Here is a 26,615-nt window from a genome sequence, read left to right on the forward strand (position 1 = left end):
TGTAGAGTTACTGGCTGAGATCCGAACAAACCTCACACATCTTCCACCAGACAGATGTGAATTTTACACTTAGAAGTTAAAATAGTAGAATATTACATCTGCTTGCTGTTTCTGAAACATTGTTGCACTGTGTTTAAACAGGTGAAAATCCTCTCCCACCCGGTGACCCCAACAAGGAGCTAATGGGCAAGACTGAGGTTTCACTTACACTGACGAATAAATTTGACGTCCCTGGTGAGGCCAATAGTGAGGTGGATGCCAAGACCCTCCTGCTGAAGTAAATTCAAACGCTTTGATTTGTGTAGCATGGCGTCATTTAGCCGCTCCATAAATGTCTAAAGATGAATGTATCCTTTTAGCACCAAACGGCTGATTGTGGATGTTATCCGGTTCCAGCCTGGAGAGACTCTGACTGAGATACTTGACACAACGGCCAATCCAAACCAGGTCAAAATAAGCACCATTCATATCTTCTCTATACCTTTCTCAGTTTACCTGAGCAAACCGGACCAACACCGAAAGACAGATATAAATCTGTCTTGCATTTTAACATGAACCAATGGCAATGATTTTGTTCAGTATTGTATCAGACTGTTCTTGTAATATTGCCTACCACCATTTGGGAATCTCGATTTGTTTTTTTAGACCAAATTTACTGCAATTGTGACTGAAAAACAAGTTCTGGCTGTGTTCTGAGGACATTTTTGATTCACTTTTTATTTACTTATTTTTTCTTGTGTTCCATTGGTTAAAGGAAGCAGAATACCAGCGTGTGATGCAGAGAAGGGCCATCCGGGATGCCAAGACCCCAGAAAAGATAAAGCAGGTCAAACCTGTGGTGGATGACAGCTTAACATTACAAGGGAAAAAGGAAAAGATAAGGACAAACTTGCAGCGATTAGCAGAGCTTGGCAAAGTTAATCCGGAGAATCGCTATCAGGACCTCATCAATGACGTAGCCAAGGTTAAAAGAATGCATTATTCTTGTGTTAATTTTCCCCAAATAAAATACATGTGATAACAGAATGTTTTTTTATGTGTGTATGTGTGTGTGTATTTCAGGACATCCGTAATCAGAGACGTTATCGCCAACGCAGAAAATGCGAACTCGTAAAACTTCAGCAAACCAACACGGCCTTGAATTCAAAGACCAAGTTTTACAATGTGCAGATTGATTCATACAATCAATATATCAAAACATGCATGGACAACTTGGCCTGCAAGGGCAAGTAAGTGTCATCACATTTTTTATCTTTTCTATCAAACCGTGGAACGCTAAACTGTATGCTAATAAATGCTTACAATATCTTCAACACAGGCTGTCAAAACCTGGTGCCAACAAGGCCAAGAAGAGTAAACAAGTTTCACAGAAATACACTGCCTCCCGTCTACATGAGAAGGGCGTACTGATTTCAATCGAAGATTTGCAGCCCAACCAGTAAGTTCTGAACTTGGGGGAGGAAAAAAAAAAACATTTATCACTGTGTTCAAAATGGAGAACTGACCCTTACTATGACACAATAAATCCCACAATCAGCGACAATCCCTATTAAAGCTTATAGAATGAACTCCAACAAAAACAAACACTTTTGTTTTTATTGTTGTAGTATATATAAATGACTATGTATTACATTTTCTATATTGAAAATGATATACAGGCTGTTCCAAAATGGTTGACCCCATTCGAAATGCCCATATTTTGGAAACTATTTGGTGGATCTTAATGAAGCTAAATACACTTTATGTTGATTTTATTATTTAAATTTACAAAGAAAAGTATACATTTTTGTTGGTTGTATGACAGATTTTAATTAATGTTTAATATGAGCGTTTAATATTGGCCTACGAAATGGGCTCAAACATTCTGGAACACCCTGTATTTTGAAAATAATACGTTTTATCAATAAGTGTATTTTTTCTTCTCCTCATAGGTTCAAGAATGTTATTTTTGAGATTTCTCCAGCCGAGACGGTTGGAGTATTTGACGTAAAAGCCAAGTTGATGGGAGTCCACTTGGAGACATTACAACTAGAATATCAGGTATTATCTTAAATATATTGCATAGACTGCACATTGCAGTGTTTGTAAGTTCTTTACCCCCCTTTTTAATGATTTTTCTCATCTTTCATATATGTTCTCAGGATCTCCTCCAACTACAGTACGAAGGTGTGGCATTGATGAAGCTTTTCAACAGAGCGACAATAAATGTCAATCTACTCATTTTCTTGCTCAACAAGAAATTTTATGGGAAATAGGGAAGATCGTTTTTTAAGAAGGCAACAGACTGAGTTGACCACAAAAAGGCATGCTGAAAGCCTTAATAAAAACAATTATTGTTGTTAAAGAGTTTCCCCGATGCACTTCTCTTCTGCGCATTTACGAAGATATATTATGTAACCAGTGGTTAGCACATCGGCCTCACAGCTCCGCGGCCCTGGGTTCAAATCCAGGACACGTGCCACCTGTGTGGAGTTTTGCATGTTCTCCCTGGGCCTGCGTGGGTTTCCTCCCACATCCCAAAAACATGCATGGTAGGGTGATTGGACACTCTAAATTGCCCCTGGGTATGGGTGTGGGTGTGCATGTTTGTCCGTCTCCTCGTGCCCTGCGATCGGCTGGCCACCGATTCAGGGAGTTCCCTGCCTCTGGCCCGGAGACAGCTGGGATTGGCTCCAGCACCCCCCGCGACCCTAATCAGGACAAAGCGGTTCCGTAAATGAGATGAGATGAAATGTTTGGTTTGTAATAAAACACTTCTGTGGAAATTATGCCAACACAAACCCCAATATTTGCTCACCTTTTTAATGTAATTGCAAGCAATGCAAACGTTAGTTGTATTTTTTTTTTTTTAAAAAGAATGGAAATATCTTCCACGGGTTGGCTGATCATTTATAAAAAAAATGTCTTTTTTTAATGGAGAGAGAACTTTTTATTTGCTGACTGAGGAATAGGATTTTAAGTATCTTTTTGCCAATGTCTATGAGTGCTTGCATTTTTTTTCGGCACGATAAGGCTTTGGAAGAAATATATTCCTGGACTTCTAACTGGGTATTTGTATGTTGTGTTGCTTTGTTAAATTGTATTCAAAAGAAACCCAAGACAGCGAAACAGTGTATTTTATGTTATGTTCATAAGTATGTATATTCATAGATTTGGATTTGATTCAGCTTACCCTATCTTGACATCTCTTTTTTTTTGTTATAATTTAATAACAATATAAAGTCACATTTCATCAACTGGAACTCCAGTGCCTTTCCGTTCACTAAATTAATCTTGCATGATTATGGATGTCAATTTATAACTATCTAAACAAAGAAATAAATGCAGATAAAAGTGAATATTAAAGATTCCTGTTGAAAAAGACAAATGTTGCTTAATGTTGTCATGACAACTGTAGTTGCCTCCTGTTTTGCTTAAAACATGTTTGAAAGTCATCAGTGCTTATACGTTCTTTGTTTATTTGTAATATTTGATTTTTGATATTGAATTTAATTAATTTTATGATTTTAAGTTTATCTGTATCATGTTACAATGTAATAATCACAATGCAAAAGTTTTAAAAACTTACACGTCTTTAAAAGATTAAATAGAATGCATAGATTTCAAATAGACACGTTTTATGTTTTATAATGATAATTTTGTTTTACCAATATTTCGATTTTACTTTCATGCCTCTTTGATTTATTTGGGATTAATGTTTTGAAAGCTTCTGTTGATCATAGAAAATGAACTAGAGAATCTATATTTATACATCCAGTAGATGTCACTCTACTATTTAATTTTAATTACGTGAGGATCCTGATTTTTTTTCCCATTCCACTTTTTACTCCTCATTAAAATAACAATGTCTGTTGTTGTTAGCGTTATCTAATGAACGGCGGATGCTTTTGGTAATACATTTCATTATGTTTTATGCGGGCAGTCCTTTAGGATAAAGCCTATAATTATAATGCCATATATTTCTCCCAATCTGGCATTTGTTTTGATGAAACCCAAGTTAATTCTGAGACAAATCTACTGATGTTGTCAACAGTTTAGATTCTCTGGGCTTGAATACTGATGTATTTTTGGAGTTTGGAGAATACTTATCTTGCCATAGATAGGAATAGAGAAATAAGAATTTGCACTCTCGAGACCATTTGTGTATTTTTGTCTGCCATTTTTTGAGTCCATATGAATATATGTCCATTATTTCTGTGAATATGTGGTTATGTTGGTTCATTTTGTTTGGTTAGCCTCAAAGTTCTGGGGTTTTCAGTTCAAATCCAAGTCGGCCACCTGTGTGTCGTTTGCATTTTTCACTGGGCCTGCGTGGGTTTTCTCCGGGTAGTCCAGTTTCCTCCGACATTCCAAAAACATGCATGGTAGGCTGATTGGACACACTAAAATTGCCCTAGATAGGAGTGTGAGCGTGAATGGTTGTTTGTCTCCTTGTGCCCTGTGATTGGCTGGCCACCAATTCAGGGTGTCCCCCACCTCTGGCCCGAAGTCAGTTGGGGTAAGCTCCAGCACCCCCGCGACCCTAATTAAGATAAAGCTGTTCCGAAAATGAGATGGTTTATTTTGAATTTGGCCTAAACAAGGCCATAAAGCGAAGGTTGCCCCTTCACCCGAATCACTTTCTCACTTTGGCCTGCCGTTGTCCCCCCCGTGTGGTTTGCGGGAGAACGGGTGGAATTTACCAAGCAATATTTTTCTCGCAGGCAGTGACTGGATAACAAGCCATCGGATCAGACTTGCTTTTTCAAGCCGCAGTTAATACGTTACACGCGAGTTTGGCGACTCGGTAAGAGATTTGGGCTCGATCCGCGACGAGGAAATGAGTTTTGACCTCCGTCGCTTGCTTCTTTCACTTCATGGAGTCATCGGGTCGGAGTTTGAGGGCTCCGCTGGTGCCCGTGGATTAACCTCGAAAGACTCGACTCCGCTGTGATGATTTCTCAGTTGAAGTGTGAATTTGTGGAGTCTAACCCGGCTTCAAGTGACAACAACTACGTGCGCGGAGGAGCCTTTTCGCGGGAAGTCGACACTGAGCGAGTCCGGATAAGACCAGCGGACACTTGTTGAAATACAATTTAGCGAGAAAAGCTTGGCTCCATTGCTTGGGAACTGAGCTAACCTTGTTAGCAAGGTATTCCGCTCACGGGGCATTCTACTTCGGCAGAAAAGCGGAATAATTTCACCAAAACCTACTCGGATACTGGTTTTAGAACTCTTTGATTAAGTCTGGCATCGACGAGTTTGAAAAGTGATTTTGCAGAAAATGTTCGTGGCAGGTTTGACAGCAATTTTGCTAACATAGCTACTAGCTGTCCGTCTACCTCCATATTATTGTTAGCTTTGACAGCTAACGCCATGTCTACGTCAAACTCGTACAAGTGGCTCACTGGCAATGTGTCAATATGAAGTTGTGTGGCGCCATTAACTTGTTTTGTTCGACACACCTCCGTCAGTAAAAGTCGCCTTCTTTAACTTTTAGCCATAGGTTATTCGGAAATAGACCGTTTCAAATTTTGTTGGACACTTTACTCGGTTGCGACACAATTTCACGTTCAACCACTTGGAATGTGCGACATATCAGGACTTTTTTAATGGAGGCCATCCAGTAATAACTTTAAAAAATAGATTTTAACAACCGTCGCCCACGCCTGTTTTCCCAAAGTAGCTGTTGTTGTAAAAAAACGATGTCCGGCTCCCCGGGCACGGGGGGTTCGAACCCCAGGAAGTTCAGCGAAAAGATTGCGCTACATAACCAGAAACAAGCAGAAGAGACGCGGGCATTCGAACAGCTGATGACGGACCTCACTGTCTCTAGGGTAAGACTACTGTTCTCATTTTGGTGTCTTTTTCTACCAGACTATGCAACATTACCTACCAAAGTCAAATTGGATTAGAGATCTATGAACGTCAATGGCAGCTTATGAGTTGATCATGAGCTAGTGTCCATTCGATCTTTTATTTTTGCATTTAAGTCGCCTGATTTTGAGGATCTGCCAAATACCGGGCCGTACAATCCCGCTTGCCCCCTCCTACGAGTAAAACTAAAGAAAAATCTAAATATCCCAATTTATTTATTTTTTGCTTGGGAGTCCAAATCCAAGTCCACTGAATTTGAGGATTGGGGATCTACCGATACCGAGTCCCGATCGAATGCCACAGCAATTGTTCAATAAGAGGCATAAACAATAAAATATAAAGGCACACCCCGATGCCTCCTCCTTCTACTCCTGTCCAATATGAACAAAGCTTTCTCAACATTACAGCCACATAAAAGGTTTTTAGTGCAGGAGTGGTGCAGGAGTGGTTCAACAAGGGAACCCCCCTCCTTTTTGTTGCAAGTCAGCTATGCAACATAAAATAAGATTGAAAACAAATTACCTCATTTCAACGAAGTTGGTCATCCAATGTGATTAATTTTGTCATTTTGGTTGTGAGGATTGTATACGTGTTTGGTGATATGGCTGGCATTAAGTAATCATGTTGCTCAGCCTATGAAGCCTATGCATATCCAACGCAATTTGATTGTGGGGTTCGGACGAAACAAAATCTTCTGCGTTTGTCAAAATGGATATGAGGTCTATCGCTATCTTTGGCAGCCAATTAATTCATAGCAAAGAATAAATGAGTACAATTTTAAGAACAGTTTTTCCCACCCAATTCCAATCCTCTGACCATAGCAATTGGGACCTCTTTAATCAGGTTTTGAATACCACAGGTCATTTAGAGTGATAACTCAAGACGATAAAATTGCAGCCATCTGTAACACAGGAAATGCGAAAGTGTTTTTTTTCACATCACATCAATGCTCACCGGTCCCCTTGCTATGTATCTCAAGTACTCCAAAGGGAGGGAATTCTGAGAAGATTTGTGCTGAGTTCGCATCTGGTCATTCACTTGTACTGGCTCAATTCCTTCAATTTGAACTGTTGAGAGCCTCCGCTGCGAGAGTAGAACTTTCAAGGAATTGTTCTGGATTAAGGGAGCTACAGTCTTCTGTCAATTATCGCAACTTCACTTGATGCAAATTCACTTGATGCAAATTCACTTCTTTGTGATTTTTTTTCTGCCAATAATTATTTTAAAAAAATGTTTTTTAAAGTTCATAAAAATGTGAGGAGCCATTCCCGTCTTCCCCCTGCTCCAACCGTATTTATTCAAGTATAACGCGCATCTATAATTGGCGACAAAATATATATATATAACTTTTTTTTATTTCACTTTTAAACTACATTAACTGTGATATTTGAGGGATCACTGTGCTTTTATTTTGACACATCCACTAGGGATTGCTCAAAATTGTTAGTTAGAAGACTTCTAATTGCGCTTTTATAATCACAGATGACTGGTGTTGTTACAAAGCCATGTTTGCGAACTCTCTCTTAAAGTTAGGCCCAGAAGTAAATCAGATGACTACCACAAAGATCTGAGTGAAGACAGTTTGATGAAAAATGACTTATTTTTCACAAGAGATCAAATGATGTAAGCATGTGTTTCACATAATGGAGATCAAAGTTGCAAGAGCAATCAACATGTAGCAACTGAATGTCGCAGGATTTGGTAATGACCATATGAAACACACTTCAGTTTAAAGTTATGTCACCAGTTTTTTTTTTTTTTTTAAATTTGTGCCCTCCTTTCTCTTTGTGAATGTAATGTTTTATCAAAGCTTCTCTAATTTTATCTGGATATCTACAGTTCAAACACATTGGGATTGCCCCCCTTAAACTTTGATGTCTTTTGTGGTATTACATAAGAGTTGCATAGTTTAAAAAAAAACCATTAAAAACCTCAAACATTTGTAAAAAAATCCATGTGATGGGAAGTCTGACTTTACACTGTGTGTGTGGACATAGGGTCTCACAGTGGTGTGAACACTTGGAGTGTCATTACACAAATATGTAAAATAACTTTCAAAATTTCTGGTCTCCCTATTGTAGGGATGTAAATTGGATAACATTTACCATGATAAATTATAGGGGAATCATCACAATTGTGGGGCAATACAATTGAGGAGTAGCCATGCTCAATTATGAAGATAATTTCTACTTCGAAATACTAATCTGAATGCAGCCTTTATGTTCTAATCACTCTTAATAATGTGTATACATTTTTGTCTGTTTTGACTGATAGGTACAATTCCAAAAGATCCAGCAGCTCCGTTTGTCTCAGCCACGACCACAATACTATGGTGGCTCTCTGCCCAATGTCAATCAGATTGGCAACACAAACATTGAATTTCAGGTAAGAATTGCTCAGCCGAAATAAGTTTATTAATCACTATTCTATTAACAAACGTGTATTTTGAATTAACTCTATTTCCCATTTTACTGTAAATGTTGAGACGACAATGTCCCTTAACGCATACGTGCATTTTATTACCTTTATTGTCCTTGGTGCTCTAAGAGAAGACAATGTCCAAAAATGGTTGTTAGTGACTAACGAGTACTACCAGGAAGTATGCGGGCTCCCCAAGTGATATGCAAGAGATTGAGGTGGTGAATGTTGAAACAAGCTTTTGACTTTTGACAGTACAATATTTTCGAAGGAAGTTCAGTTGTACGCAACATGAACTACAAAAGATTCCATTTGGATGTTTTCAAACCTTTTTCATAAGATTTGTGCCATACTATTAAGAAATGGTGTCAAAAAATGAAAATACCTGTACTTGCCTGTAAAAAAAATGAATGTGGAACCAAATTGTGCTGTATTTTACCATTTCATAGTTATTCCATCCAAATATTTGCATCAGGTTACGCCTACTTAATTCTATGTGCGACATCACTACCATAATTATTGATCGTGTCTAGCTTTGTAATACTGCATTATGTAGTACACACGCGTTGATAAAATTTCAGAATGGTCAAACACCAATAAGAGAATAGGAACACAATAAAAAGAATGGAAGCAAAGTGTGAAAATCTAGCTCATTCTAATTGCCATTTTCTGTTTAAATTCTTTTTAGTGAGAGTATTTGTCAAAAATATTGTCTGCCATCATTTTTAAGTCATCTGTCCTATTTCAAAGCACTGCTTCAAAATTATTTGTTGTAGCTGCACCATAAATACCACATATTAGAATTTTTTTTCTCAACTTATTTTGTATCATTGCCTGCTATCAACGCCCATTGAGCTCAGTGGACTGGCAGTGAATTCTCAAAACTCATGAGACAATTAGCTGATCAGATGTTTCTTGGTGTGGCCATTTATCGTTGCCATTGAAACAGGTTTTCTTGTATTTATTGCTAATCTGCCAACAGGACAATTGTAGATGTTTTTCCCGAGATTGTTAGTTGAATTAAATACTTTTGCAGCAGAGACCTGGCAGAGCATCACCAACAAAATCGAGCATCTTTTGATGTCCAAGGGTTTGAAACTTCAAGCTGCCAAACTGCAAAGGATTTGTGACACAGTATTAAAAAAGGAAATTTATGTAAGAGATTTACTTTTATGATTATGTTGGTCTGTCCAATTGCTTTTAATCCCTTAAAGTGAAAGGCAAAGGTAAATGTGTTCTAAGTCCTTCACCTCTCAAGTGATTCGGATGAAAATACGTACACATTAAATTAAAGTTCGTAGTCTGTGCTTTCACTTCCCTGACTTTGCTGTGGGCAGGCGCAGGCTTGATTCCCGCTGGTGGTGGTATGATTGGGAGTGCGGGTGGTTGTTTGTCACGCGGTGTGCCCTCAGACTGACTGGCGACCAGTCTAGGGTGTAGTCTGCCTTTCGCCCAAAGATAGCTGAGTTAGGCTCCAGCAACCCATGCAACCCTTTCGAGGACGGGAGGTATAGAAGATGATAGTCTGCACTTCAAGTGCATCTTGATTGTTTCATATCAAACCTGTCGGCTTCTGTGCAGATTGAGTCCCACACTGACGCAGCATACGTCTACATGCCATCTCAATGGCTGACCAGTACAATGTCACTAGCAATTTGTGTTTAGTTGCTCCTTCCTAAGTACTGTCAGGAAATGTAGCCTCTGCTGCGCTTCTTGACTAGTGCTGCAGTGATTGTTGCCCAAGTGAGATCAGCAGATATATGTAGCCCCAGAAATTTGAAAGTCTCCACTCGCTCCACACAATCGTCATTGAAGTACAAAGGGTGACGGAGCGGCTTTGTTCCATCAGAATTTCAGGATGAGTTCTTTTGTTTTGCAGATATTCAGTGAAAATTTGTTGAGACCGCACCACTCTTTGAGTCTAAGGACCTCATCTCTGTAGGCCGTCTCATTCCCCTCTGTTATCTTCCCCACCACTGTTGTATCGTCCGCAAATTTCACAATGATGTTCTCAGGGTGACTAGGTCCGCAGTTATGTATGTAGATTGAGTAGAGTAGTGGACTGAGCACACACCCTTGGGGCAAGCCGATGCTGAGCATGCGGGTGGATGAGAGGTGGCGAACCAGCTTCATGTGCTGGGGTTGGTTGACCAGAAAGTCCCTGACCCAGGAGCAGGTGGAAGATGGGAGTGCCAGATTGACCAACTTGGGGTAAGAATGCCCGGTCTTATGGTGTGAAAGGCTGAGCTGTAGTCCATGAAGAGCATTCTGACATAGCTCCCTCTTTTCTCAAGGTAGCTCAGTTCAGTGTGGAGGGCGGTGATCATATTAAAGGCTGGCTATTAGATTAACAAAAGTGTGATCACAATGCTGCCTGGAAAGGTACTAGTTGTGTGTTTTTATGTCTCATTTGTTTCTATGCCTTATTGATTTTATCTTCAATCTGCACAAGGGACTAAAATGGAAATGAGCCTTGGGCTATAATCTTACATATGTTCATTAACATGACTATGCATATGTTCCTTAATATGCACCGTTCCTTTATTAAATATATCAAACTCGAACTTTAGCCACGATTTGCAGTAGATTAGTATTTATACTGTCAGTCCTTAAGCAGGAAAACAACCTTTACATTTCAGCAGTGGTGTGCCGTCACGCCCTTCAAGGGCTTCTCTGCTGGCCTAAGAAATATCTGAATCATATATTATATTTTGTCCATCAATACTTATTAAATAATTCAAAATTGTCTGTTAGCTTCCTTTCATTGCTTCCCCCCTGGTTGCACTGCTGCCAGATGTGTGTTTTCATGTTTTGTTGCCAGGGTCAGAAATCGGCCTCAAGGCCCTCACAATCAGTTCTGCAGGCTCTGCTGCAATAAACAAGCATCGATAAGACTGTTGCTTTAACCAATCAGAATTTGATTTGGTGACACCAAGGCCTTCTCGCTGGCGTAGAGATACGTCATTGCGTTCTCGCAGTTGTAGAGAAACGCCATTAACGGAGGGAAAAAAATGGATTTGGTTGCAGATTTGCTGTTGGATTCTGGACAATATTACTTGCCCGACACGGACCAGATTTCAAGAACACAAAAGACTGACGTTTCTCTCCCTCCTCGACCCCCTGAAGTTTTGGGAATACCAGAAAACTTTCCCACATGTAACCTTCTCCATCATAACGCAGAGCCACGGCACTATTTTTGATTTGCCTCGGCTAAGAACAGAACTGATTTTAATTTATGCCGCGGATGATTTTACATGAAAATCCTTCTGCAGTGAGAGCATGCGGCGGCTGTACACATAAGTGGCTTTGACAGTGTCCATTGCTTCTGTCAAATGGACATTTTCAGCCCGAAACAAAATCAAAACTTATGCCAGAAATACAACAGGACAGACTCGACTGTCAGTATTAGCTTTGATGGCGATAGAAAATAACTTTTTGATGGACCTGAAAAGCACGTGTAATCTGTACCACAGTGTAATTGAAATCTTCTTGAGAAAACAAAGGATGCATTTTGTGTATAAATATTTTGTTGGTGAATAAAATGTCTATTTTCCTTAATAATATTTCTATTTTTTAGGTTATTATTGATCTTTTTTTTATGTGTCGCAGCTGTAGCATTAAAGGTCTTATAGCCATTAAATACTTATTAGGTGTTGGATTGATTCTCACACAGCACTATGAAAGCCTGAGTCTGAAATGCATGGCCCGCCACTTCATTTCAGTGTCTCTTTTAATGTGAATGTATTTTCCAAAATGCTCTTTATTGTGCTTGCCATCTGTTTTTCAGGGAGGCTTTCCATCGGGATTGGATACTGTAAGAGGTAATCGTCACCACGGACTGGTTGAGAGAGTCCATAGGGAGCGTAACCGGATCAACTCTCCCCATCGCAGAGCCAATGACAAGCATGGGCGGCAGATATCCTTTCAAATCTAAATAAAAAAATAGGAGATTATTTGTACTTTGAACATTCTCCCCTGGGCTTTTTGTTTGTACCGATACTCTGTAGTTTTAAGAGTGTTTACACAATTGCCTGCTGTTTTAACCTCTTAAACAGAATTAGTCCTGGTATTGAAGTGATGCAGTGATGTTGGGCAAGATAGGTGTTTGATGACCATTGACAGTAGTAGGTTCTGATCACTGAATTTGCTGAATGTTTTTGAGAACCGGAAAAATAGCAATTATTGTAATAATAATTTGTTTGAAAGATACATTTAAGCCATTGAATCTATTTTCCATTAAGAGTTTGCACAGTATCTTAGACACATTAGACTGAAGATTTTCTTGAAACCTGATTTCATGTAAGTGATTCATCAGTTTATCAATAGTGGATCTGTTTGCATCCCCGTTGCTTTATAACAGACATATGAGGAAGATACTCTCCCTGAGTGATCTGTGACATACTTCAGGCCATGCGACTTCTCAAGTTCAGGAGGATTAGCTTGTTTGATTGCACTGATGCTTAGGAAGATCAACTGCCAAACATGATTGTTCATGGACAATGTAGATAAATAATACGATTAATAAAATCCAATTGATCACACGTCAGAATAATTAAACTATTAAGTACTACTACCGTTCACTTGGAGAGTATTAGTGCTTCACATTTTACAGCCTCATTTATAAATGTGATAAATTCATTCTCCCTTACTCAACACACCAGTGATATACTAACTAATACTCATTGGTATTGGACAGTATTGGATTGGCTCATAAAAGGAGATCCCATCCAATATTCATGCATGTTTTCAGTAGTATGGTGCATTTCAGCTGCTGTAAATCTAACCACAAGGTAGAGCTGGGCGATATGACAAAAAATGTTGACAGGCGTCTTTATTTTTATAATTTTGCCTTCAAACCAAAAGTTGCTGTGCAATATGAAAAAAAATATATTTAACTGAAGACATCGAAGCAGACTAATTTCAGCCTCACAAAAAGAACCTAAATTCATCCTACATAAGGCCATTTACATTAAATTCAATAAAAAAAATAATAAAAAACATTGGGATGAACCTATTTTTACCCAAGATAAAATGTTTTTGATTTTTGTAATGTTTTCCTTTACATAGAGTGGGCAAAACACCTTGATATCAAGTAAGAAAAATATTCACAAATGAGGACCGTGTGTTAAGGACATGTTCAATAAAACTGCTCTTTGCACAGGTATTTACGAGGCAATAAAAAAAAAAAAAGTAAAACGCTAAGGAGAATTAATTCACTTGGACCTTTTAGTGGATCGGATCGGTGTTGTCCTGCATCTTATAATCGCTCATTTTGGCCGCGTTATTGTCCTTTTGTGTTCATGCTCCCTGTTAACCTCTAATTCCGTAGCCTCTTCTCCTGTGCGATAAAAGCGTTCATCTTGCAACAGCGCCCCTGTTCTCTGTGGTGGTCGGGTGGCAATTTAAAATTATCAAATTTTTAAGATTATCTTTTACAAAAAATATTTCATGCTAATTTTCGTTATCGTTTTATCACCCAGCTCTACCACAAGGCTCCTAAGTACTAAAGTACGATCATTTGGAATGCTTTGATGGGACGTTGATATTTTTTAATCAATCGATCCTGTATCAATACTTCAATTAAAAAATATATAATAAATGGAGAAAATGAAAATGTAAAAGATTTTTTTCAATTCATTGCCAAATGCTAAAAATACAACTTACAGATGGAGAATGAATTAGAGTGGTTTTTTTTTCTTCACACCCCATATGTTATATTTGCATATAAAACATGGCCCACTCATCTTGCATTACGCCTCCAAATCCTTTAAAATGACTGATAATTCTACGCCACAGTGCAACCATTTGTGTCAGGGACAGGGATATGAACCATTTGGATTTGGTTTGTGTCTTAATTGTCAAGTGGAAGAGCTGAAATGATGTCTTTCTGATTGTGTAAATTTAATTTACATTTTAAAACAATTGCTCTACAGAATGAGTGCTCCACATGTTCAAAATTGTGATTCCCCGAAGTAAACACACAGTGACCAAAGAAATAAGATCAGTCTGAGAAAAATACTTAATAGTAAAGTTAATTAAAGAAATAACCATTGAACATGTTTTATTGCTTTTGCAATGTGGTCCAGCAGTTGCTTTTTTTTTTTTAAATAAATCCGTTGGATAACCACCACTTAGTAGTTGGCATGCAGCACTTGGATGGTGCGATATGACGCTGGTGTGCTTTGGTCTTGGAGTTCAACTTTATTTTCTTCAGGGGCTGTTTGTTTTATTACCATTCATATTATTGAGGTTGTCATTAAAAGAGCATTATGTAAGACTGGTGGCCAAAAAAGGGACAGTAACCAGGATCAATATATCCAAGCGCATAACATCCTTTCCACTTTCGGTTGCCAAATAAGATCATGCTGCTTATCATGCTGTCTAATGTTAGTCTTTGAAGGAAACTGTTTCACCGGTGTTACATTGGTGCACTCCAGGTTTTTTACTTTCTGTAGAACTATCATGCTTTGTGTTTCTTTCGCCATTACTGGAGGTGTAAGCACAGTACCTATTCCTCCATTTTTTTTTTACTGTACAACATGCATACATGCCCTGGTCAATGGACCCAAATGCTACATAATGTGAGCACAAAGTTTGTTTCTATTCCTTTAGTCAATTTACCAAATTGGTGCAATTTAGTACGGCAGTCGCCATTGTTCAAAAGCTTCTCCAATGCATAGCCTTGTTTTCGTTCAGAATTTTTCATAAATCATCTGATACTGGAAACAGTAATCTTTAGCATTATTGGTACACGACATGAGACTGACTGTGAACATGGTGACAACTTTAGTTCATGTGGCAACCCGGACGAAGACTAACAGCTGGTCTCGTAACTGGTCTAATGGTGGAGGCCAAGTTATCTGTTGTAAACACAGAATCAAAACAAAATCAAAATTGTCTTTTAAAATAAATAACCCTCGGCTAAACCATTGAGAATCATGTTAAAAGTATTTAAAAAAATGTTTCTTCATAAAATATTAAGGCAACTAAATGAATAATTGAAGAGAAAATCCAAAATAATGCTCCTTTAATATTGGCTACAGTACAGTGGACCTGAAATTTCTGATTGATACATGCAAGTGTATTTTAACAGGAACATCAAACTGCATTGAGATGGTCTTAAAGCCTTTTACATAGAAAATCCTCTTCCCGCTTTCATCCATGTTATTTGGGGCTAAAAGTACAGCAAAAATTAAATATCGCCAAAATTATGAAAACACTTCTGTGATGTGCGAGGAAAACAGAGTACCTGGAGAAAGAAAACCCACGCAAGCCTGGGGACAAAATGCACACCAGAAGATTAGAGTTTGCATTTAATCTAAATATATAATGTCAGATTGGAATAAACCCTGATAATATTCTGATTCATTCTTGAGCATAAATACATGAGTACAGTGGTCACCAGTTACAGATTTCCATACTTATACCAGGCACATTGATATACTATTTGATACATTGACAAAACAATTATTTAACAATATCAATTCTCAATATACTTTCATTCATGTTGCCTTATTTGCTTGGATTCCTTGACATTTATTTGACTAGTTTTGTCATTTAAATCAAGTTGGTATAATAAAGATTTTACAGCATTCATTTTCCTTGACCATACTCCACATAGAAAGCTCTCCATATGGAACCGTGTACCTCTCCCCACCTCCAGACAACAACTGGAGAAGGTAAGTTGCCTTATTTGCCAAAATGTTTTATGGTCTTTTTATCTGGAACTAATCATTGTTTGTCAACTTGTTGCCCCCCTTTTCAACTTATTGCCACATTTCTGGCTTCAAACATAAAGATATAAATTGGATTTTTTTTTGTCAAGAATCAACAAGTGGGACATAATCGTCAAATGTAATGAAAATTATTGGATATTTTATAGTTTGTTAATATATAAAATACTGAAAAGTGGGGAGTGCAATATTATTGCACCTCATTCAATCAATACTTTATAGGTACACTTTTTGCTTGGGGTATCTCTATGAGTTTTGCACATTAAGAGACTGAAATTCTTGCCCATTCTTCCTTGCAAAACATCTTATTCATGGCATATTTTTTCAAGTATAAGAGTCATACCACTGACATAAGAAGCATTCAAATAAAATGTAACCATATAAGTACATATATTTTACTGTATAGGTAGACATTAGGTTGAACTGATTGTAGCAGTCACCATAGGGAACATTGACTTAGCATTGAGAAGAAAGTAAATTACTAAAACCTTTCTAGAGGCACGCCCCTACACTCTTGCGTTTTCAATGCTTGCGTGGCCACATGCCGGTCAACATTGCTTGCCTTCCATCGACCTGACAGACATTTACCTTGCTGTGTAATTAGTGGAACATATCAGTTTGTACTGTAAAATAAGTAAAAGTGGCAGCCTCACCCACTTGTCATTGTTGATGCCACTAAAACAGGTTGGCTCATAAATACACAGAGCAACCATACAAAAAGGTTTATAGAGAAGGTGTTTCTCTCTGTGCCATGTGACATTGTGGCATAAGTGCACGGTGCATATACATAATTATTCAGATTTCCTTAAATACATTCAGTTATTCACAGGGGCATTTTGTTTTGACAGCAAATGTTTACATCGCAAAGTGTATTATTTATTGGTCGCTTCAAAATTGCAATAAAGGTACAAGTGTTTCCCCTATAATGACTGATTATTCATGATTACGATCAGATTAATTAATCCTAACCTAGCCAAGTTTGGACACCCTGAATTGGTGGTCAGCCAATCGCAGGCCAAATGACTAGATTGTTCGTCAAAATAATTTTGATTTTAATTTCGGGCATAATTGTACTGTTCCATACATCATTGCGTGACCCTGAAGGTGAAATTGCATAACAATCTCAAAACACATTATATCATTTTTATACATGTTTATTTACCCCAATGATATGTTGTTGCAATCTTAGGCAGCAGATTTGTCAATTATCTGCTGACCAAACATAGTCTTCTGCACAATCTGCAGGATATTGTTGCCACAGTGTGAATTATGGCATCCTCTCCCTCAGTAGTGGATTTTGGCCCAGTGCGATATCACTTATTTGGCGGGAATTCAAATCTTCCCAAGCTGACTAAGCACAAGCTGTCTGTAATGTAATCAGAGTAATTATAAAGATGTAACATTTTGACTGCTTGATGTGATTTTAAGACAGTATTTTTAATATTGCTTTTTCTGGACATCCGTTACATCATCAACATTTTGTTGGAATCCATAATTGGAAACTTGTCAACCAAACACCACACGCATTAACATTGGAGACCATTTAACGACTAATATGCTAACAATGCTGATCAATTTAACTTTGCATTTATGATTCACATATATTTCTAATTACTGGACATATACAGTCAGTTAGAAATCATTGGTTGTTTGGATCAGCAATTTTAGTTAAATAGAGAAGTATTTTACATTGAATAAGTATACTATTCCACAATCTAGCTGCTATGAACTAGGATTGAGCCAAACTGTTTTTTTCTTCTCCCGACTCGATTATTTTTTACGATGAGTCTTTTTTTTTCGAATCTAGTTATCATTTTTGGGGTTGATGATAATTCGTTCATTTTCAAAAGGTGGCCAGCCAATTGCAGGCCATGAGGAGACGGACAACCATTCACAACCTAGGGGCGATTTTAGAGTGTCCAATCAGCCTAGCATGCATGTCTTTGGAATGTGGGAGGAAACCAGAATACCTGGAGAAAACCCATGCAAGCTCAGGGAGAATATGCAAACTCCACACAGGTCGACCGACCTGGATTTGAACCCAGGACCCCAGAGCTGTGAGGCCGTCATGCTAACCACTCAGTCCACCGTGCCGCCCTCTATCTAAATTAAATTAAATGAACTGAAAACAATGAAGTGTGCCTGGTGAGTCTCTATAATCATTAAAATCTGTGTTTGGTGGTTTAGCCACAACTAGGGTGAGACCGAATTAAGTCCTTATATCTTATCTCACTGTAAGTTCTCATCAGTGTCCCCCACCTCTGGCACAAAGTCAGCTAGGATAGGCACCAGCACCCCCTGTGACCCTAGTGAGGATAAAGCGGTTCAGAAACTTTTTGAATGAATATCATATAACAGACAAACCGTGATATTTGAAAAGTGAAAGTACGTTTGTAGCATTTACAGAAAGGGCAATAATTCATTAAACAAAAGTAGGCAGGTGCATACATTTGGGCATTCTTGTAGTTTTATGTATTTGTATATATTGCACGGCAACGGACTCACATAACATAACATAAACCAATTTAAATGAACTAGAATTACGATACAGACACTCAAAAACAAGTTTAATCTAACCTTACACTAAACTTAATTCTAATTTTGTTTTAATTTTTTATACCATTCTTCTCTCGGGTTGGCTCTATTTACCGCCTCCATCCTGACTTTCAGATGCAACCTATCGAGGGTTGTTTGCTTTTATCTTCCCTTCAAAATATTCTGAAAATGATGCACACAAATGTCCTCACAATAGGAAAACGCACGGCCACTTGCCAACAAGAAGTGTTATATATGCGATTCGCATTGACTGACGTGGAAAAAAACACTGAAATGCAATGCTCCGCCCAGTGCTCGTAGATGCATTACACGAGGGAGTTGCGACCAGAAAGACAGTGCCCATGATGTTCTTATAAGAGGCCTCTTGCATTCGCTGTATATCAGAATTTGTCTCTTATCTCAAGATCAATATTTGCTGAAAATGTTACTCGTATCTCAAATTGCTCAAATGTCGGGGCACTTGTATGTCGAGGTACGACTGTAGAGCGATTAGTTGACTAATTTACTCTAAAGTTGAGCAAGATGGCAGCGCAAGTGTTCTCTTTCTTTGCCACATCAAGACCTTGTACCTTCCCGACAATTGTCATCATTCTCTGTCACTCTCCGACACTAACTGAGCATGGAGGGGATCATCGCTAAAATATATTGTAACATCGCCAAGGGAGTCACCAGCTTTGTCAGGTTTTTAATCATTTATTAATTTCCGTCATAACCAATGCAAACAACAATAAAAACTTTGTCCAACACTTGATCACATCTATTTGCCCCTCCCTCTGCTCACTTCCACGTGCGTTCATAAATAGTAGAAAAATACAACTTGAACATTAGAATTGTTTGTTAAAGAATCTTGGACACTGACTGAGTGTGGAGTGTTGCCTATATCTTGGATGCTAACTGATCACAGAGAGGAAATAGGGGTGAAATGAATCTTATAAAAGTGTATGATGAAAAATACATCTTTAAAAATGTCCCGTGAGATAACGGACGCCAGTGGAGTGGGCAATCTAGATATCAAGTTTGTTTTATTGTTTATAAGTTATTTACATTGTACAGTCAGAGGAACTTTTCTAAAGAATAGATATGTTTCAATTCAACGGCTACCCTGGGAAATTATCTTTGGTTTGTTTTGCAATGCAGGAACAATTGCTTGTTTCTTTGTCTCCAGGGATTGTTGGGTGGGGAGTGTTTACCACATCAACTACATCTGCATTGCTTAATAGTCAGTACAATCTGGAGGAGAAAGCGCTTTTACAGCTGCAATGGTTTAAATGACTATTACTTTTGCTCAATAATCTTCCATGTATAATTTGTTTACAAAGTAATAAGTCTACAAAGCAGCATGGAAAAAAATAGACATGCACAAGTAGCACAGGTATGGTCAACATTGTAATCCCAATGTTGTTCATCCAGCAGCCATTAAAATGATTGGCAAAGAGCTTCAGAGATGGGAGTTCGTGTGAGATAATTGGTATTAAGTTCCAGGTATGTGAGGCACGAACAGAGAAGGTGGTTTGGATAAATGCACACTCTTTCTGAAGGGAACTACACAGTCACCTCTTGAACCAGCTCTCGTTGATCTGGTGGATTTTTAAAATTTAAAATGAATAAAAGGTCCATTTACTGCAACAAGAGAGCATGGTGCTTATTAGTCCAAAAAAATATGTGGATAAACCGCTATCTTCTTAAAACTACATGGTTCAAAGGTAGAAAATAAAGTAGTAGTATGTAGTTTTAAAAAATACAGTATGTAACAAAAACTACGGCATGTTACATTGTTTTCTTGATTCTCTTTGTTTGCAATTGCCTCTGCGTGGCTAATTTGGTAGTTGTTAGATTTATTTAGGCCAATAGTTATTAAAAATTCCAAAATAAATAAATTATATAAAGGCCTGACAGAAGATATGTAACTTTTAAGCTTAGCTTGATGTCCAACTGAGGAAGTTGCAATTGCACCAAAAGGCACCGTCATGGTTTAGTCCATAGTTTATAGTGGGAGTGGCGGGGCAGAAACACAGACTTTTTACTGATGTCAGTGGATATCCTGTTTTGCCATGCCGAAAACAACTGCACGCTGAGAAGGTGATATAGACTCTTTGGTATACCTCAGTGATCCAGTGCTTATGATCAATTTTGCACTTTTCAGCACTTCAAACATGTTTTGTAAAAAAAAAAATGGAAAATCTTTTACAGGATCTCAATAGACACATCACCAACACAGCTTAATTGTTCCTTAGTGTGCTGCCTTTTGCAGCTGTACACCTTGAGGAGACAAAACAACAACAGCAAAACTTGCATTTTGAACGTGATTTAGTAACATATATTACAAAGAGCTGCATGTTAACCTACTATTTTGTGTGACTGATTTGAATGACAGTGCTGGCAATTTTTTGTATGTAAATCAGATTTTGCATGTAGCTTGTTGTTGGTGTCGAGTTGTGTGTCTGCTTGAAGGTCAAACCCATGATCTAGTCCCACGCTCTTCCCATTCTTTATACCAATCTTTGGCCTTTTGTTTTTGTGCTGGTCTCTCCTGGGATTGAAGCTCAGACTAAAGTCCCTGGAGATGATAGCACTGTATTGTAGAATTGCCTTTGAAGGAGAGAGACATAGTATATCCTAATGTCCACCAAACGTATTGAATCAAGAAAGCACTTAAATAGAATGTGTCAGACAAAGTGATGTAGGCTACCAGATCAGAATACCATGTCAAGGCAAATAATGTTTCTGGGAGAAAGCAGAATTTTAAGTTAGTGTGGATTATTTTCATTGCACCGTATTTGTTTTTTTAATGTACGAGTTTAAAAAGGAATTGAAAACAGAAGTTTTAAAAAAGAAATGGATAAGATCAAATAATATGATAACAAATTAATTATTGCCAATTTTGGGCCATATTGCCCTATTCTATGTTGCAGTGTATCACCCTTTAAGAGCTTGAAACTCAAGAATTTGTCTTGCCCTTTTTGAAATTTACCAGTAAGCTAAACTAATTTACAAGTAAACAAAACACCAGAACACAAGATGTTATAGAACGTTTGCTATATAAACAAATTCAGTATTTGAAATCATATTGCCAAACTGATGAAATACTTAATTACCGGTTTGCTTCTGTTTGAGACAAAACAGAACATAATTCTATCCAATACCCAAGTCATAAATCATTTTCATAACATCCTTAACACTAATATAATGAATGCATTATATAACACCAAACAGTAATCAGAGAGCAGAAACCACCAACAAAAATTCTCCAACAGCATGGTACCATAATATCAATTGCTTTGCCTTGGTTATGCACTAAATTCAACATTTTGCATGACCCTGACCGCTTGACTGGCTGGTTTCATTTCTCTCCGACACACTACTTATTGTGATCAAGCCAGCGGATGTTCACCCAAAAATGGACTCCTCGCGTATTCCAAGCATCACGGTAAATCCATTCAAAACATCCCCAACGAGTGGCCAGGCAGTTGACTTCCATGTGTTGTTTTAAAAATAACATCATTAGTCATAATGGATGATTACCTTTTGATCAAACTATGCCAGCATATTTAAACATCGATATTTGGATATATGTGTTGGATCTCAAAGCACTTCATTCGAACTGTATATACAATACTTTAAAGGCCTTTGAATCATTGTAAAATTAATTTAATCAAAAGCTTTATAGCCCCAACAAGCTCACTGTTCTTAAATGCCATGCGAAATAGTGCTTTCTCATCTCATCTTTTTTTTCTTTTCTTTTATTTCTTTTAAAATACCAACACCTCGTCTCAACTACCTCTTCACTTGCCAGTCTTGCAATAGTCTAGATTTGCCGTGGGCACAAAAATAAGGCGAACATTTTTTTTTACCATCCTGAACCTTTTCAGTGCCACTTATTTTTCCAAAAAGTGGGTGTCAACCAATTTCAAGCAGCTTGACTGATCTTTCAAAGTCCGCAGAATACAATGTAAAATTTTTGAACATCTTTTAATGGATAAAAAAAAGTTTTTGTTTTTTAAAGTTTTTTTGTAATAGCTTAGCTTCCACTCTTTATAATATTGGAGAACATAATTTTTTTTATTGCATTTTCATCATTAGAGTGACATCATTTTCATAAAATATTTTTCCCCCCGAGTTATATGGCAGGTCAAAATGGGAATTGACCAGGTTCAAATTCCACATGTCTGAACTTGACAATTGATTGAAATAGCCTTTTAAAGGTGGACTGCTTACAAAAGGAATGGATCTAAATGGGGCAAGCCAGGTACTTTGTTGCTGCATCCACCCACTCAAGTCGACTGTGAAGCAAACACATTTTAAGCACAACTCAGCTGGCTTTCATGCAACCCAAAAGCGAGCTATCTTTCACAATATCATGTGCAAATTGTCGATTTCTCCGACTTCCTTAATTAGTTGATGGAAATCGGTTAGGCTCCACCACCACCGCCCCAAATAAGGATAAAGTGGTATAGAAAACGAGATGAGTTTCTATATACTTGTTTGCAGTGATGTTATGTGACTTGCTATTTTGTCTTGAATAGAGAGTGTTTGCCTGGTTTTACATAATGAGGTTACGGCAAAAAAAAATAAGGTTATGAAATTATTATTGGCCTCTAATGTGTAACCATAGCCAGTGACATCAAATAAGTTTATGTCAAGGTCAACTCAATTTGTAATCAGTCACCATATGGATGAAAAACTAGTTTTACCTATTGTTTTTAACTCAAGTCATGACACGAGTCAACAATTTTACATTCAGTAGGGATCTAATTGACTTTTGAACAAAGCTACAGTGCTAATAATTTTCTGACTTTGTTCCAGAGACTTTCTACATTTTTACAAATATACTAATTTCTGCTTAACTCCAAGTACATTTGTTTCTTTTGAAGGGATCAGCCCCCGTGGAGTGAGGAAAAGCGGCCTGGGTATAGATTAATATCACAACTCAACAGGTGACCCTTGACCCCACTTCCCCTCTATTGTCACTATGCTTAAATCTATGGTGACTGCTTCATACCTTGCTCATCGTGACCGGACGTTTTGTCGACGGACACTTTGTCCCCGGACGTTTCGTCGAACGGACGTTTGGTCAGCGGACAGTTAGTCGAACGGACGTTTGGTCGGGGGACAGTTTGTCGAACGAACGTTTTGTCAAACGGACGTTTGATTGACGGACAATTCGTTGCCGGATTCGCCGCCGAACATTTCGTCGAACGGACAATCCGTCTCCGGATTCGCTCGCTCTCAAAATTTTGTGGTCTAAAAATGTACTTTAAAAAGAGGTTGAATATTAAAGCTTGGGTGGGCAATTAATTTCACATAGGGAATTAAACTGTGGCTATAATCTTACATATTTTCATGTATATGTTCATTAATTTGTATAGTCCCTTTATCCAATAAATCTAACTCAAACTCAAGTGCAGTTCAAATGCAGTTGCCGGACGACCAATCCATTCAAAGTGGAACATCTGGTTGAAATGTACTGTTGACAAGCGCACTGAATGAATAAGCTCTTTAACTGCCAATAGCCCAATGATAATGGATTGGACGCCTATTGCCGTCCATGGCAGAATGAATTAATTTCACACACTGAGCTGTCTAAGCTTTTCTGTGGAATTTTGTCTATTCAATACTGACAGATTCGTCAATGGACAGCACAACAAACTGACCAGAGGTGCTACTACAATATGAAGGCCATGTGTTTATCACTATTGGTTTGTTCATTTATTGTTGTTTGAATAGGAAACTATGTTCATTGAAGAAATGCCGACATTAAACAATATTCATTAATAAGTATTACATAGGAAATAGACCGAATTATTGCTTCCCTAAATCATTGTTTTGCTGGTCAGTCAGAACCATGGACAGAGGTCACATCAGTGACTTGAATTGCTGGGATTGGACGAAATTAACCTACTGCTTTATTGTTTGCAAAGAACCCACATTGCACAATAGCTTCCTTGGCAACTTTTCTAGTGAAGTCCCTTGAGTTTGTGTAGCAGCATAAGGACTTCAGAGGTCATCTGTCCAGTTTGAACAGATGTGACCTCTGTCCATGGTGCTGTCAGTGTGTGAGGTTAACTCATATTCTGCCACTGACGGCAATAAGCGTCCAATCCATTTTCATTGGGCGATTGGCAATTAAAGAGCCCTTTCATTCACTGCGCTTGTCAACAGTAAATTTCAACCGGAGGTTCCACTTTAAATGGATTGGCCGTGTGGCAACTGCATTTTAACTGCACTTGAGTTTGAGTTAGATTCATTGGATAATGGGACTATACAAATTAATGAACTTATACATATAAATATGTAAGATTATAGCCACAGGTTAATTCCCTTCGTGAAATGAATTGCCCACCCCTGCTTTAATATTAAACCTCTTTTTAAAGTACATTCTTAGACCACAAAATTTTGAGAGCGAGTGATTCCGGCGACAAATTTTCCTTTCGACGAAATGTCTGGCGGCAAATCCGGCGAAAAATTTTCCACTGAGAAAACGTCCATTTGCTGAACTGTCCGTCAACAAAACGTCCGGGAACGAGGTGTCCGTCGACTAAGGTTCCGTCGACGAAACGTCCAGTTACCCTTGCTCATACTAAAACTAATTTCCTAATTGTCTTATTGCCATCTTTTCTATAATTTTTGTTACCTCTGCTTCATTTTTAACATTACATTAATCCTTTCTCTTCTGGAGCATTTAAGGTAACCAGGTCAAGTATTATTATTTGTAATGACTGAATGTCCGGCTTCTTGTTTCCTGCTTTCTATGCAGTTTGATACTCGTGATAATAATCCTTTCTTTCTTTCTTGATAACACAGCGTTAGGAGTCAAGACTTTCTTTAAGATAGCATCTGACTTCTTAATTTACATTTTTTTTGTATCATTTCCTCTTTGTTCTTGTTTTATCTTTGCCTTAAGGTATCTTTAAACTAGTGCAACCAACAGTCTGTTCGACATTTCATGTTTTGGATATCATTCTTTATTTTACATGTGGACAAAATGTTTGGTATCCTTTGTTGGAGAATGGAAGTAACTTCATATTTGTTTGCCAGAACTTTGAGACAACAACCTGAGTCAAACTGTCAATCAGACGTGCACCATAATGTTGGCCTCTCCTTCTGAGCAACCCGCTCCAAAGAACTTTGGTGTGGCTGTAGCCTTCTCTAGATTGCTGGTGTTCAATAGACTTGAAAACAGCATTCTTAGAAAACATCTATTATAGTTCAATGTTTTGCTCCTAGTCATTGTGCCTTTATTTTAAGGGTTATTGGCCTGTTGCATGACACTTGACCTCCAACTGAGACCTATTGCAGGGGTGGCCAACCAGTCAGAGACCAAGAGCCACATTTTTTACCGTGTTACCGCAAAGAGCCACATTTTTTACTGTGTTACCGCAAAGAGCCACATCACACAGATTTATTGTAAATGTCACACACCAGCATAGTAATGACATAAATTGACTCCTACAGTACTAACAGCACAGGCCAGTCATTATCAACAATGAACATTATGTGCACTGTCTCACACAGACAAACTCTCAGTTCAACCAAGTCCACAAACAAAAATATAATAATTTACAATAGCGTTGTTCTTTTTCTATGCATGTTACTTAGTGGGACTTCTGTCATAAAATCAGAGCCTATTTTTGCGCAACGTTCGCTCCTTGTGAGCTGTCATTTATTATGAATGGCTTTTAACTAGCGCGCCCACCACGTGGGTGTACACCTCGCTCTCCTATTGGCTGCTCCCGGCTGAGCACTCTCGCCTTGGTCTGCCTCGCAGGGGGTGTGGCTTTTTCAGCCGACGCTCGATCTTTGGGATACTTTTTGTGTGCGCGACGCTGTTCATTGTCGCTTCTGGTTCACGGGAGCTCTCCCACTCTGTTAAAAACGTTTACTCAAATGACCTTGCTCCTACTGGGAAACTTTGAGGTATTTTCATCCCAAGCACATGCGCATTGGACGAAAATACCGTATTGAACTCAAGCGAAGCGCACACGCAAATAAAAATAAAACACAAATACAAACTCTTGATATGGACGTAAGAGCCACATGAAACCGGGCAAAGAG

At 38.2% G+C, this 26,615-nt stretch overlaps 2 protein-coding genes across 5 annotated transcripts in view; both read left to right on the forward strand.

Moving 5' to 3' along the window:
• The window catches only part of iqgap1 (IQ motif containing GTPase activating protein 1), a 43,112-nt gene extending 39,745 nt beyond the window's left edge, over positions 1-3,367 (forward strand). Inside the window, exons 31-37 of the mRNA XM_077713096.1 lie at positions 142-277; positions 360-447; positions 755-964; positions 1,063-1,229; positions 1,319-1,438; positions 1,932-2,040; positions 2,142-3,367. Coding sequence (XP_077569222.1) covers positions 142-277; positions 360-447; positions 755-964; positions 1,063-1,229; positions 1,319-1,438; positions 1,932-2,040; positions 2,142-2,255 — 944 coding nt within the window. The 3' untranslated portion in view covers positions 2,256-3,367. The remainder of the gene's footprint in view (positions 1-141; positions 278-359; positions 448-754; positions 965-1,062; positions 1,230-1,318; positions 1,439-1,931; positions 2,041-2,141) is intronic.
• A 1,191-nt stretch (positions 3,368-4,558) lies between these two features.
• crtc3 (CREB regulated transcription coactivator 3) overlaps positions 4,559-26,615 on the forward strand; it is a 44,449-nt gene continuing 22,392 nt past the window's right edge. Inside the window, exons 1-5 of one of the 4 annotated variants that reach the window (XM_077712682.1) lie at positions 4,559-5,816; positions 8,131-8,241; positions 12,062-12,190; positions 15,892-15,953; positions 23,435-23,497. In XM_077712682.1, coding sequence (XP_077568808.1) covers positions 5,685-5,816; positions 8,131-8,241; positions 12,062-12,190; positions 15,892-15,953; positions 23,435-23,497 — 497 coding nt within the window. In that variant the 5' untranslated portion in view covers positions 4,559-5,684. The remainder of the gene's footprint in view (positions 5,817-8,130; positions 8,242-12,061; positions 12,191-15,891; positions 15,954-23,434; positions 23,498-26,615) is intronic. The other 3 variants (XM_077712681.1, XM_077712684.1, XM_077712683.1) reach the window with 3 other exon arrangements.

Source organism: Stigmatopora nigra, chromosome 3 (assembly GCF_051989575.1).
Source record: "Stigmatopora nigra isolate UIUO_SnigA chromosome 3, RoL_Snig_1.1, whole genome shotgun sequence".
In the NCBI taxonomy this organism is placed as follows: domain Eukaryota; kingdom Metazoa; phylum Chordata; class Actinopteri; order Syngnathiformes; family Syngnathidae; genus Stigmatopora; species Stigmatopora nigra.